The sequence below is a fragment of the Otolemur garnettii genome, unplaced genomic scaffold (assembly GCF_000181295.1).
Source record: "Otolemur garnettii isolate 467f Iridium unplaced genomic scaffold, OtoGar3 scaffold00139, whole genome shotgun sequence".
In the NCBI taxonomy this organism is placed as follows: domain Eukaryota; kingdom Metazoa; phylum Chordata; class Mammalia; order Primates; family Galagidae; genus Otolemur; species Otolemur garnettii.
Window position 1 is genome coordinate 130,840 of NW_003852534.1, and position 14,801 is coordinate 145,640.

Below are 14,801 nucleotides of genomic sequence, written 5' to 3' on the forward strand. Positions count from 1 at the left end.
TGTGTGTGTAATTCTCAAAGAAGAAAGTGGCATGAACTTTAATTCATGGTTACATAGTTGGCTGGAAAAATGCCAGTTTGACCTCGAAGCTTTCCTTCCCACCAATCAAAATGTGAATCTGTTTTTGATATAACTATGATTCTGTCTCCAGCTTGAAAATTCAAATCCCCTGGCTGCTGTGCTTCAAATGAATAGAGCGCTGTCACTTCTATCGGCAGATTTGAATTGCCTAAAACAACAATGAAAAAATTATAATTAGTTAAAATTTTTAGAGGAAAAATTGGGAGTGTGTAGATAAGATAAAATTCAACCACTTAGCATTTGTCCTGCTGATGCCCTAGGAGCCAGCAAAACCCACCACATATGTCTGTATAATTTTCTTAACATTATTATTTTTTGAGACAGTCTCATTATGTCGCCCTCGGTAGAGTGCTGTGGCATCTCAGCTCACAGCTATCTCCAACTCATGGGCTCAAGCGATTCTCTTGCCTCAGCCTCCCAAGTAGCTGGGACTACAGGTGCCCACCACAACACCCAGCTATTTTTTGTTACAGTCGTCATTGTTGTTCAGCTGGCCTGGGCTAGGCTGGAACCCGCCAGCCTTGGTGTATGTGGCTGGCGCTGTAACCACTGTATTATAGGCACTGAGCCAATTTCCATAACATTATTAAACTTACATTTTTCTCCTTTGGAAAGTGCAAACATTTGGCAATAACATCTCCCAAATCCACCTAAGTTAGACTTGCACATTATTGTAATATATACTTGTAAATTCAGCAAATGTTTATGGTCATAACTTTTTAAATTTTGAACAATCTGTAAGATACTAATATTTATCCATATTTTTTCCATTTTAGTAGAATACTCATTGCCATGGTCTGAATTTTTGTTGCCCCCCGGTACCCTGAAGTAGCAGTGTGGGAAAGGGCCTCCCTGCGTCAGTGGCTGAGGCCGCCTGGCCTTTGCCCACTAGGAGCACATGGTGTCTGGGCAGAGAAGCTGAGCCTACAACAGTGAGTCCCAGACATCTCAGACTTCCGGCCCACAAAACTGTGAGAAATAAATTTCTACTGTGTATAAGTCTATGGTGCTTAGTTATAGCAACCCAGATGGACTGAGACAGTTGTGACATCTTCCATGAATTATAGACACTGGAGAAAAACTGAAGTCTGTGCTTATGATTGTGTCATGAAAGATTCAACTCAGAAACCTTGCTCCGCTAATGTGTGGTATTCAGAAGGAAATAGTTTGAGAACTGAGTGCTTAACATAAATAAAAGACATTAAATATCATAAACTGTGTTGCATCATAAAAATATAAAGAAATGAACACTTTCTGTGCACTTAGCTACATGGAATCAAAGTCTTGTGAGTCATATAATTTTTTGCATAAATCAGGCAATTAGATATTAAATGCATCTAAGTCCAGATACACAGAAAGCAACAACAATCAAACTCTAGAACAAGCTCCATTTTGAACCCATAATACTCACTATAATAGTAATAAAACTGAACTTGGGCTGTCAGTAAGAAATAAATTTAGTTAATACTTGAATTAAACCACATCAACTGAAAACACTGAATTTGTAGCTCACACAAGATGGTGCTACAGGTCTTTCTATAAAGTATGTGCCATCTGGTTCTCTGAGTTCTAAATAAATAATCCTAATAATAACCAACATAATTACATCAGAGATATTACTAGTATAACGAGTTGTTTCTATGAAACAAAGAATTTCTCCATATTTTTATATTTATACTATATTTATTGTTAGTCTATCAATGTTAAATAATAAAGGTTAAAAGAATGTCACAAAAAATTTTTTTGAACTGCTAACATATGAGTAAGCAGTCCTTCCTACACACACACTGTGAAGGGTGGCTGACGCTGCGATGAGTGGTATTTAGCAAGCACTTGTATCATGCTTCCTTGTTTTCAGATCAGAGGAATGTAAGCTAGTGCTAAAAAAGAAAATTGGCCCTGAAAATGTCCTTAATAATTATATTTAGGACCTTTGGATGCAGGTCCTGCGGGAGCTCTGGTCTGCAAACCTGCTGCAGGACTGCAGGACAGCAGCAGGTGACAAGGTTGGTGCCACTGAGAAGGCTCTGAAGGCACAGCCCTCAGCCCCACACACGCAGCCCCTGCTGGCTCTGTGTGCACCAGCTGACCACAGCAGAACAGTGGCAATCAATGCGGCACAGGTCCTGGGCACCCATCCGTCCGAGCCTCAGACCCTTCCAGGAATTGGTCCAAGGTTGCAGCGCTCACGGTGGAGGGAGAGAGATGTGAATCCAGACAGCTTGTCCTCAGTCAGTGCTGGCACTGTTCATGAGCGTCATGTTTGCAAGTGACTACACTTAGATTTATCAGAGCACTCCCCTTCACAAGGAGAATTTTCAAGGCAGATTAGTGTATTTTTCTGCATCACCATGTTATCCAGATTGTACAGATGATGCAGACATCTGATGCAGCTGATCCTAGAAATCCCTGGTAATTCAATTTGTCTTTACTTGTTTTAGAAATATATTGCATGATGAATAATTAGAGGAAGATATATTCTGAACTAAAAAAAAGAGAGAGGATGAATCCCTGCCCTCACATGCAGCTGCAGCTTAATGTCCCTCAAGCTACAGGCTCCAAATGAAACAGGGCTGTGGCCAGGCGGCTGAGCAAGGGCTGCCAGGCACACCTGACCTTCCTCTTTTCCTGGGGCTGAGGTGGAAGCTCCTTGTGCCAAGCTCCTCAGCAACTAACTAGTCAGATGAGCCACTCCACCTCCCAGGGGGAAAACTGGGGAGTCTGGGGTTTGGCTGTCGTGGAAAATTCACCCACCTGAAATCAGAGGGGTGAAGCCACCAGGGTGAGCCAGATGGCACCCAGGACGGTCAGCACCATGCCAAAGAGCTCCAAAGGATGTAATGGCCCTCTTTAATGTAAGTATTAGAGAAAATTTCCATAAGGAGAAGTTTAATGCCCATAAAGGAGTACTTAAAGAAAAAAATAAGTGAGCTTAAGAGCTATGTCCTCTTCTAGGAAACTACCCCTGTCCCCCCACTTCTGGGAAACAACACCCACCCACCAGGTCCAGCTGAGGTGCTCAAACGCTGGGTGCTTTCAGGTGCCTTTCCTGCTGAGTGACATATGCCCTTAAATTATTCCTGTGCTTTAAAATATCTGAAGGATCTTTGAAGCAATTGGTCATTCCATTATAATATTCAAGTTTAACTCAAATCAGGAAGCACAGTGAGATTACAATCAGCATCTGATCTGGCAGCTTCTGCTGCCTCAGGCTCCAAAGTGAGTAAGGAGTTTCACTCCCAGTCCACTTTCTCACGGAGCCTGCACAATGTAACCCATAATGTAACCTGTGTGCAGCCAACTCCGGCCCTGGGCACATTTCAGGAGAAACATCTCAGCCTTGGTGGGGCTGCCAGATGCACTATAGGGGGGGGGGGGTTTGACCTAATTCTGGCACCTATCTTTTCCCAGCCCACATGCTGGGAATCCATAGCTTTGAGGGCCACATTCCCTGTAGGAGTGTGTCACTGACAAATGAGCAGGAAGCCACCTAGCAAGGCCACCCAGGAGACCAGTCCTCACCACAGGGGCCAGAGGCAATGTCTAGAAGAGGCCTCTGTGGTTGTCAGCTAGGTGGGTGTGTGGCAGACACTGAGCAGGTCTTGTGCAGTCTCCATACATCTTCTGGAAGCACAAGGCTGCCCTCATGTTTAACCTTTGCCCTCAATTTGTGTCTAATTCACATTTGTAAATAACTGCTTAATTCTTTTCAAGGAAAATTTCTAGACAATATTTAAGCAAGATAGGTTGAAGGACTGTTTTCACTATAGAAGATCTTTGCAAGTTTTATTGTGAAGTAGTTCCTCACAATAGCAAAACATGTGAACTTGAAAAATAAAATTTCTTAAAAAATAAAAAGTTTATGGGGCTAAAAACAAAGAAAATGCAATAAGGATTAAATTGTAATTCAAAATGAACAAACTAACATTCCATTCCCATTACACATCCCAGAAGCTTCTGAACAACTAGTCTTAGAACAATCCTGTGTTCCTGGGACAAGCCCAGGGTGCCAGAGCAGCACAGCCCCAACTCAGGGCCCTACTGGGACAGCCATGACCCTCAAGCCTTTTGCCATCCCGGTTATCTTAAATTAAAAGCAAATAAGAGAACAAAAACATAGCATTTTTAAAATAAATACTTCTCAAAAATGTGGATATGCTATAGATCAAAGTAGTGATAAGAGATTCACCCAATCTGTCCTATTTACTAAAAAGTTTGTGATTATTAGGTGGATATGAATCATTTTTAAAATATATTTTCTTTATTTACCAACTCTCTCATGATAGCTGGGAAGTTCAGGATAGAGCTTATACTCATTTCTGTCATCTGCAAAGAAAGGGGGGGGAGGAGATTTAGAAAAATTAATATATATTATTAAAATACACAGAAAGACCAACACCTGCCCTTGCTAAGCAAATATTTTAAATCACTATGGTTAACAGGATTATCATTATTTAATCATGCTTTAAATCAAGAGGTACGTCTGGATAGGCCGTAAATGCACCAAGTACAGAAGATGGTAACTACCGGATATCTATGTAACATGAAATACTGATACATAAACTAACTCCCAGCCTTTCAAGCACATGTATGGAAAGCATGACAACATCCCTTTCCAAAAGTCATCATAAAATACCTCAATAACAAAGCCTGTGGCTCCCAATACAATGATTATGTTATTCTTATTTCCTGTATAACCCCTAGGATAATTTTTACACAGTGGATACTCTCCTTGCTGTATGTTTTCAAATTGACATCTAAAATTGTTGAATGTAAGCTTAAATTGTTACAAGGAGAATACTTCTTAATATAGTTCACATAATAGTTATTTAAATTAAACAATCGTATTTCTTTCTTTCTTCTTTTTTTTTTTTGGATAAAAGAATCCAAATAGTATAATGATTTGAAACTTAGTATAATTCATTAAAGAAAATCAATAAGCTGTTTAACAGTCAGACATTATGTATTTATTTTTGACTTTCAAATCATACTTTCATTCCATTTATTCAAAAGTTCTTATAGTAATGTATCACTATTATTATTTTTTTGAGACAGAGTCTCATTCTGTCACCCAGGCTAGAGTGCATTGGTGTCATCACAGCTCACACCAGCCTCGAACTCATGGGCTCAGGCAATCCTCCTACCTTAGCCTCCCAAGTAGCTGAGGCTACAGGTGCCTGCCACCACATCTGGTTAGATTTTCTATTGATGGGGTCTCGCTCTTGCTCAGGCTGGTCTCAGACTCCTGGTCTCAAACAATTCACCCACCTCAGCCTCCCAGAGTGCTGGGATTACAGGTGTGAGCCACCACACCTGACCCAATTATTATATTTTTATATATAACATTTTTCTACAATAAAAATTTATATATAATTTTTAAGTTTTATTTTATGTAAGCACAAGGCTTTACTAAATAATTTTTCATAAACTGAGTTATCATTATAACCATCATTAGCAGACAAGTGATCAAAATTTTTAATATATTGTGAATTTTTTAGCTTACTAAACATAAAAGTAACTTTTTATTTGAAATGCATCTCAATAGATGGATGAAACTTTCAAAAATTAGTTCAGGTTTCTTATTGCTAGAATGACATACGTTGAACATCTAATTCTATTTTAGTATGATTTGTTATAGATATAGGTGCTAAGAAATCTGACTTTTATAAACAACTAGAGAGGGGTAGAAGGAGGCATTGTATATTAATGTAACCAGATCTTTTATAGTCCTGAGATAGAGGCCAAAAAAAAAAATCATAGTTATCTATTTGCAAAACATAATAAAGAACAAAATAAACAACATATATATATAAAATTATATAAGATAATAAAAATTATTACTATGATTTAAATGTCCCCTCCAAAACTCACATTGAAATTTATTGCCATTATAACAGTGTTGAGAGATGGGATTAGTCAATGAGGGTGGACCCCTAGGGCTTCGGCTAGTTTTTGTGGATGTGGGTCCTGGATAAAGGGTGCGGTGGGCCCAATACCCTCTCTCTGTCTCACACCGTGAGGTGTGCTCATGGCCATGTGATGCCTTCTGTGTGCTGCGATTCACCGACGCCCTCCCCAGGTGTGGCCCCTCAAGCTTGGATTTTCCCATCTCTAGAAATGCAAACCAAATTAATCTCTTTTCTTTTTAAATTACCTAGTCTATGGTATTCAGTTATAGAAGCAGAAAATAGACAAAGAAAATGACTGGCTTAACTTTTTGTTTTGATAATAGTGTGATTTTTAAAAATAATATATAATGACACTATTAATTGTAACTCTCATTATAAATTTAGATGACAATTCCATTAGGTCCTTTAATTTTCTTGGAACCAAAGAAATAGAAATCACCTGATTTGTGAGAGGATTTGGCCCTCATGAGAACCATACACTAACTACGTCAAAATCAATATCTGTATTTCAAGTTTGGAGTTGAGGTAGTATAGCAGGAATCAGCATGGTTTGGGGTTTGCTTTTATTCACTAAGTATAGAAAACAGGTTGTGAAAATGCAATGAAGATGACAGCCTACAAGTCATGTTCTCAGCTGTGCTGGCTTTAAGAACTGGGAACTAGAGACCTGGATACTATGGCTCTTAAATTACTTGAGCTATCTGTGCCTGTGTTCTCCTTGGCAACCTCTGTGCTCCTATGGGGAGAGGCATCTGCCATTGTAAAGGCCAGCAGCCTTGCAAGTTAGTGAGTATAAGGATATGGAAATGAACACTGATGGAGCTGGAAAGAAGACACAAACATCCTAAGAAAACCTATTTTTAAAAACTAACTGGAGATATTTTTGGGTGAATGACCAGATACGTACAAATTAAGATTTCCTAAACTATGAGAATAAACACTCTGAAATAGAGATGGATCCACTTACTACAGCAAAATACTTAGGGATAAATTTAACAAGAAAGGCACAGAAATTATTAAATCTTATTTTTATTATTATTATTTTTTTGTTTTTGCTTTCGATTTCTGCTGGCTTTCACTTTATCTTAGTTTGAAGTTTTGTTTTTTGTTTTTTTTATTTTTTTTTCTTTCTTCCTTTAGCGATTCTCTTGCCCTCTTGCCCCCCATGTAGCTGGGATTACAGGCGGTAGCCACAACGTCCAGCTGTTTTTTTTTTTTTTTTTTTTTTGTAAAGATGGGGTCTCACTCTGCCTCATGCTGGTCTTACACTAGTCTGAGCTCAGGCGATCCACCAGCCTCGGCCTCCCAAAGCGCTGGGACAACATGCGTGAGCCACCATGCCCAGCCATGAAACCTTATTAAAATAAATAACATCTCAACAAATGGAAAGCATAAAATGGAAAGATTATTATTCAATCAAATTAATTAATTTATACATGTAACATTACTATAATTCAAATTCAAAAATTATAGATTGAATATACATACATTTTAACTAAAATTGAAATGGAAAGCATAAAATGGGAAGATTATATTCATATCAAATTAATTTATACAAGTTATATTATTACAATTAGAATAAAAATTATAGATTGAATATATGTACAAAATGTTATTTTAACTAAAATTGCATTTTGGGGGGGAGGAAAAATTAGTAAAATGATCTTAAAGTATGTGAAGAATAAGTATCCAGTAACTATGAAAACTATCACAGGAAAATCTAGGGGACCATGAATACAACCTTGTATAGAAAGTGTGAAGACCTCAACCATGCCTTAAAAATCCAAATCTACAAAAACTAGGTGATAGCTGTATTTTTACATTAAAATTAAAACTTTCCTATGGCAAAATTTTGAAGACAAATTCAAAAGACAAATGCTAAATGCAGAAAAATATTGCAACTCAAATGACAACGCCTTAACATAGAGAGCATTTCTATAAATTAAGAAAGCAACAAATATCCCAATAGAAAAAAATGGACCAATGAAATGAAAAGATGGGTAAGATTAAATACAAAACTCCAGGAATTATATGCAGAGATGTTTAAATTCACTAATAAATGTAAAACAAAATAAAAATTCAGGGATAAATGCAATTCAGTTATCAAGGAAATATAACCAGCTTTGACTCACAAACACTTTGAAACGTTTCAACACTAACAGCAGTAAGGAAAGTGTATGTTGAGGACTGTCCTGATATGTGTCATAGTAGGAGAGTGTGTGCGATGGGAGGGGGGATGTTTATGGTGGGAACTCACATGGTATGTGTGGTGGGGAAGTGAGTGTTTGTGGTAGGGCATGGCAAATGAGACTCCACTGCAGTAAAAACTTACTTAAATAAATTTGTTAAAACTTTAAAAATCTATCCTTTGATCTATCATGTCTACTCCTGGCAATTATCTCAAAAAAACTATAAGTGACAGTATGTAGAGATAGTAATTTAGAAGGATATTAATTGTGGCACAATTTCACATGGAAAAAAATGTGGAACAAAGTTAATACCCACCAGTAGGAGAGTTGCTGAATGACCTGTGTACACTGTACCATGGAATAGGATTATAAAGGATTAATTAGAGCTCTACTAGTTGACTTAGGAGTTTCCACTGAGGTGTTAGTGAGCAAACAAACCGATAGGCAAATAAATAAATACAAACAAGATATAATATAGCATGCACAATATTATAGCATTTATGTGTGACAAAATCAAAATATTCTGCCCATGTGTATTATTAGTTTGTACATGTGTCTGTGTATGGGACCGTACCAGCATGGACACTATGTCAAAGTCTATATTTCAAGTTGTAAATATGGGTTTCCTAGAATGAGGGTGGGAAAGAGTGTTTTGTGAGCTAAAATATAGGAGAAATGGGGAGAGGGGAGCAAATCAAAAGAGGAAAAGAAAAAAAAATACTGGATTTAAAAACCCATTTTAAATCTGCACTTATATAAACCACATGTGCATTTATATATGTGCATTTATATGAAATCACATGTATGTGAGAAATTAAAAATATTTAGTTTTTTAACAATGAACTTAGAAAGAGGTCAAATTTAAAATAAAGGGTTAGATACTAGCTTAAAATTTTTAAATAGATATGAGTTTAAAATTTTCTTTTTATTGAATTAAAAACTGGTGTTCAAAACCTGAAATGATATGTTGCATGAGAAAAGATAGTGTGCAAATGAGTAACTCCAACAGGGAGCTCTCAACAAGCACAGAAATGGGACCAAGAAGGGAGAAGTCGGTGTGCATGAGAACACGTGCCAATCAAGTGGCCTTCACAGGACTGAACCAGGCACACACAGAAGCTGGCAAGGACATGCTCATGATGTGCAGAGCGGCAGACATGTCTGTCCGTGCCCATAAGACAGGTCCTGTGGGAACAGGAACCTGGGGCTGGCAGGGCAGGGCAGATGGTTTAGTGCATGCTCAGGAGGGGGTCAATTTCAGGGTTTCTCAAGTTAAGTGCAAGAAATTCCTGAGGTGTGGTGCACAGTAGGGTTTTAACACACAATGAGAAGGAATCAATAACAATCAGACCAGGATTTTTATATATACATACTGCAGATATCTAATCTCCTTGTGAGGAAATTTAAGCAACGTTTAAAACCTACACATGGGTCAATTTCATATAATCACTCAGATCTAGGAGGAAAACAGGTTTCATGCTCACATCTCCTCAGTCACTAGAAACAAGAGCATGAACAAGTTTCAAGACCTGAGTGGCGGGAGGTGAGTGTCGAACCCCACGAGAACAGAAGACTGAGTCTTGGGAGGCAGTGGGTGACAAGAGAGAATCGGTCATTTCTGACGTGGGTAAATGTAGACAAGGCATAGCCAAGAGTGAATACAAGGGGCTGGGCTAAAAATCAGAGGAAAGGGCTGAGGATGAGCTGCCTTCTACAGGACATCAGGGTATGTTCTTCTCCTCCCAAACTGACCATAAGCTGCTCCTGCTGACAGCAGCTATTCCCCCCCTACTCCCAGACCCCGGGCTCGCCCTCCTCCTATATTGAAAGTTATTAAATACAGGACCTAAGTTAGAGTCACCTTCTCTCCACAGCACAGGCTCTTTGTAACAGTTGATCATGAAATGGAAGATCTCCCATGTTAGTGTGTTTCTATTTACTGGTAACTTTGAAATAAGAAAAACAGAATTCTGAGAATGAGTGATTGTCATAAAAATGAATAAGTAAAGACTATAATCGGGTGCTTTATAAATTTCATCTAGTTTTAAAATAACTTTATGAAATTCTGAACTCAGGAATATATGGTAAAAATCAATATTCAGAATTGTAAATTGATGGTTATGCAAGAAAACAAGCTTTTTTTTTTTTACATTTAAAATCACTAGGATAAACAATCTTTGGAAGAAATGAAAATATGAAGAAAATGTGAGAAAAACTTTTAAGATAAAGCTCTGTGGAGAATGAGAACAGAATTTTTCACTAACTATACCAATGAGGATTTTTCTTATGTGTTTAGAAGAGGCTGAACATTTCCTTATTCTGTCTTAAATATCTAGTAGTGCTTCTATGGACTCCAAAGTTTAATGATGTATTTTGATTTCTTAACAATATTTAATAATTAATCACAATTGTATTTGAATTGCAACAACAATGCTTACTTTGGGAGCCAGAAGTCAGGTGGACAGGTGCAGATGGCTGTTGTGGTCTCAACCCTGGTTTGGGGGGTAATTCTTTAGCCTGGGAGGAACAAAAATAAATGCACATATAACTCTAAAACCCTGTTTTTACTTTGACGCATACAACACATTTTCCTTCTAATCAGTTTATGTGACAGATTTTATCATTTGCATTTATTTGTGAGGTGCCCTGAAGCAGATGGCAAGACTATGATGGACCTGGGAGGCTCGTCCCTCACCCAGGCCCCTCTGACAACCTGGGCAGGGTTTGGAGGAGCTGCAGGTGTGAAGATGGGTGATAGCTCAGCGTGGAGTGGGAGAGGCAGCCACAAGCCAAACTCTGTGCCTCAGCCTTCATTCCGAGCTGGGTCAAGCTGACTCCAGAAGGGCTGTGAGGTCACGGAGAGGCATAGGCCCACAGTGTTAGCAGCTGCTGCTGGCGTTAATTAGTGTCACAAAGTTCAATCATGGAAAACAAGTCATGTTTTTCCTTGAAATTTGTGCATATGGGCTTGGCACCTGTGGCTCAAGTGGCTAAGGCGCCAGCCACATACACCTAAGGTGGCGGGTTCGAATTCCCAGCCCGGGCCCACCAAACAACAATGATGGCTGCAACCAAAAAATGGCCAGGCGTTGTGGCGGGCACCTGTAGTCCCAGCTACTTGGGAGGCTGAGGCAGGAGACTCGCTTGAGCCCAGGAGTTGGAGGTTGCTGTGAGAGTGATGCCATGGCACTCTACCCAGGGGGACAGCTTGAGGCTCCATCTCAAAAAAAAAAAAAAAAAAAAAAAAAGAAATTTGTGCCTATGAAATGTCAAGGTATGTGGCATTTTCACAAAGCCATAAGTGAGAGTAACAGGGACGGGTTTCAGCTGTCGAGAGGTGCCCAGGCCAGACCTTGCACTGCTGCTCACGTGCCGCTCGCCTGCTGTTGATTCGTTGTCCTTCATTTTCATACTTTTCAGTAAAGGAATTGAGAATTTCATAGAGATCTTCTGCTTGAGCAGGTGGCGGTATATCTCCAAATAAAATATCATAAGCTCGAATATCTTGGCAATAAAATCTAATAAATAGAGAATTGAAAACATTTCTTCAATAGACATAGACTTTTTCTAGAGTCAAACACAACATATGTGTGAGATGACTCCTGTCAGTGCTCCGCATGGGCCACTGTTCACACTGACCACAGGCAGCAGCCCATGTTTAGCTCTTATGTTTATTCCCAAGCCCTACCGTAGCCATCCAGATTGCTGTCCTTTCTCTATTAACAAAAAGCACATCCACATGTGTGTGTAAAAACGTATACATATATACATAAATTTATAGTAGACACAGAAATACACATTCAAGCACATACATTTTATGAGTTTTTAGTTTTTAAATTTCTTATAAATATGGTATCCAAACACTCTGGGAGGCTGAGGCGGGAGGATTCCTTGAGGCCAAGAGTTCCAGATCAACCTGAGCAAGAGGGAGACCTGGTCTCTACTAAAAACAGAAAAACTAGCTGGGCATGGTGGTGGCATCCATAGCCCCAGCTACGTGGGAGGCTGAGGCAGGAGGATTTCCTGAACGCAGGAGCTTTAGGCTGCAGCGAGCTATGATTGCACCACTGCACTCTAGCCAGAGTGACAGAGTGAGACTCTGTTAAAAAAAAAAAAAAATAGTATCTGTACATATGGCTTTGTAATTTTTAAAAAAGTTTATTTTAAAAAAACTAAATTAGAATTTGCCTTACATGTTCCAAAGCCTTGCAATTCATTAAGCTGTATATTTTTTATTTTATCGAGGATTTAGTTGGACTTTAGTGGGAAAGTCCTCCAAAGCCTAGAACCTTAAGTTTCTAAAAGCATTCTTGTTGTAGTTCTCAAATTAATAAAACTTGGAGTAAAAACATTGTTCTTGCTTTTATAAGATGAAGAGTTCTGCAAACCTTTACTTTCCCCTATTCCTTCTACTTTCTACTTTTTGTGGTTCATACAAATTTGGACCATTAAGTTTGTGAACTCATCCTAGAAAAAGTGCTACATTCCCTCATGGTGAATGTCACTACATCACCCACAAAGTGGCCATCTGATGACCATGGAGATGCTTGGCAGTGAGGTATGTAGCACTTTTTCTAGGATGAGTTCATGAACTTAATGGTCTGACTGTGTGTCTAAATGTTATCAAATGTACTACTGAATTCCTGAGTCAACTGGCATGATGAACTTCCTATCAGTTGTTGCCTCTTATGGTCTGTCTGCTGTCACTGGTCAGCCTTGATCAGTAGGACTTCTGCCTGGCCCTCTGTCAGGCTGGGGGTCCCTTTCTGGGCCTTCACACACATTGCAGAGGCAATTTGCCAGAGCATATTTGGAAAAAATTAGCCAGATGTCAGTTTACAGTAGAAACTTTAGGATACTTTCAAATCCTCTTTTTAAAAATCAAACCATATTTTTAATCAAAACTTGTCTGTATTTAGGAGTAGCACCCAGAGCTCAGTGGGAAGTGTGCCGGCCACATACACTGAGGCTGGCAAGTTCAAACCTGGCTGGGCCAGCTAAAATCAACAATGACAACTGCAACAAAAAAATAGCTGAGCATTCTGCTAGGCACCTGTAGTCCCAGCTACTTGGGAGGCTAAGGCAAGAGAATTGCTTAAGCCTAAGACTTTGAGGTTGCTGTGAGCTGTGACACCATGGCACTCTACCCAGGATCACATAGTGAGACTCTGTCTCAAAAAACAAACAAACAACAACAAAAAAACCCCAAACAAACAACAACAACAGAAAAACTTGTCTGTATTTGATATGGAGGAGAGACAAAAGCAGAGTGTAATAACAGACACACTTCTCACACTGAGGAATATTTTGCGTGGTCCACAAGTAGCAACTGATATGCCCTCCACAATTTTTTAAAAAATATACTTAATATGATACATCCTACTAATAAAGTATTACTAGCTTATACTTACAATCTTATAATGCTAAGTGGGAGAAAATATTTACGATTTAATATGTATTATGACAACAATTATACAGAGTGTCCCAAAGGTCACCACACATAGGAAAAATGGGAAATTTTAGCTAAATGTCCTTTTATTTACAAAATACTGTTTTGTTTTGTTTTTTTGAGACAGAGCCTCAAGCTATCCCCCGGGTAGAGTGCTCTGGCATCACGGCTCACAGCAACCTCCAACTCTTGGATGCAAGCAAGTCTCTTGCCTCAGCCTTCCAAGTAGCTGGGACCACAGGCACCCGCCACAACACTCGGCTATTTTTTGGTTGCAGCCATCATTGTTGTTTGGTGGGCCTGGGCTGGATTTAAACCCACCACTTTAGGTGTATGTGGCTGGCGCCTTAGCCACTTGAGCCACAGGCGCCGAGCCAAAATACTGTATTCATTACAACATTTTACAAAAAGGTGGCCAACATATAAAGAATATTTTGTTAAATTTTATAATGAAAAAAAAATTTTTATAATGAGTATTTTGTAAATAAAGGTACACTTAGCTACAATTTCCCAATGAATATGGTGACCTTTGGGATACCTTGTGTGTGTCCAAACAAAGAAACATTATGTTTAGGAAAGTATTGGAAGGCCCTACAGCAAAATGGAAATAGTGTTACTTTTTTTTTTTTTAGAGACAGAGTCTCACTTTGTCACCCTTGGTAGAGTGTCCTGGCGTCACAGCTCTCAATAACATCCAGCTCTTGGGCTTAGGTGATTCTCTTGTCTCAGCCTCCCAAGTAGCTGGGACTACAAGCACCTGCCACAACTCCTGGCTATTTTTTCCTTGCAGTTTGGCTGGGCTGCGTTCAAACCCACCATCCTTGGTATATGGGGCCGGCATCCTACTCACTGAGCCACAGGTACCACCCGAAATAGTGTTACTTTTAATGAGATAGAATTCTTTTTCTTTTAATACATTTTTTTGTTTTCTATTTTTTCTGTAAGTATATATTACTTCTGTCTTGAATTTTAAAATTTTAGAGTCACACACTGTATTTAAAAAATATATGAATGTACTCTGTAAATTATATCAGTTTTTGAAATATTATTTTCTCATTGCAGTTTCTTTTAATAGACTTTGGTGTAAACTTACTTTCGATTAGTCTCTTTCCTTTCGATCAGACAGCTGCCCTCCAAAGACACACCAGCAAAGAGACCCCTGGACTTGCAGTA

The 14,801-nt window shown here is 38.9% G+C and overlaps 1 protein-coding gene across 1 annotated transcript in view; it reads right to left on the bottom strand.

Moving 5' to 3' along the window:
- Positions 1 to 7: 7 nt before the first annotated feature.
- The window catches only part of SH3YL1 (SH3 and SYLF domain containing 1), a 48,479-nt gene continuing 33,685 nt past the window's right edge, over positions 8 to 14,801 (bottom strand). Inside the window, exons 6-10 of the mRNA XM_023518426.1 lie at positions 14,722 to 14,800; positions 11,532 to 11,697; positions 10,618 to 10,696; positions 4,351 to 4,407; positions 8 to 229 (exon numbers count right to left, since the gene is read on the bottom strand). Coding sequence (XP_023374194.1) covers positions 39 to 229; positions 4,351 to 4,407; positions 10,618 to 10,696; positions 11,532 to 11,697; positions 14,722 to 14,800 — 572 coding nt within the window. The 3' untranslated portion in view covers positions 8 to 38. The remainder of the gene's footprint in view (positions 230 to 4,350; positions 4,408 to 10,617; positions 10,697 to 11,531; positions 11,698 to 14,721; position 14,801) is intronic.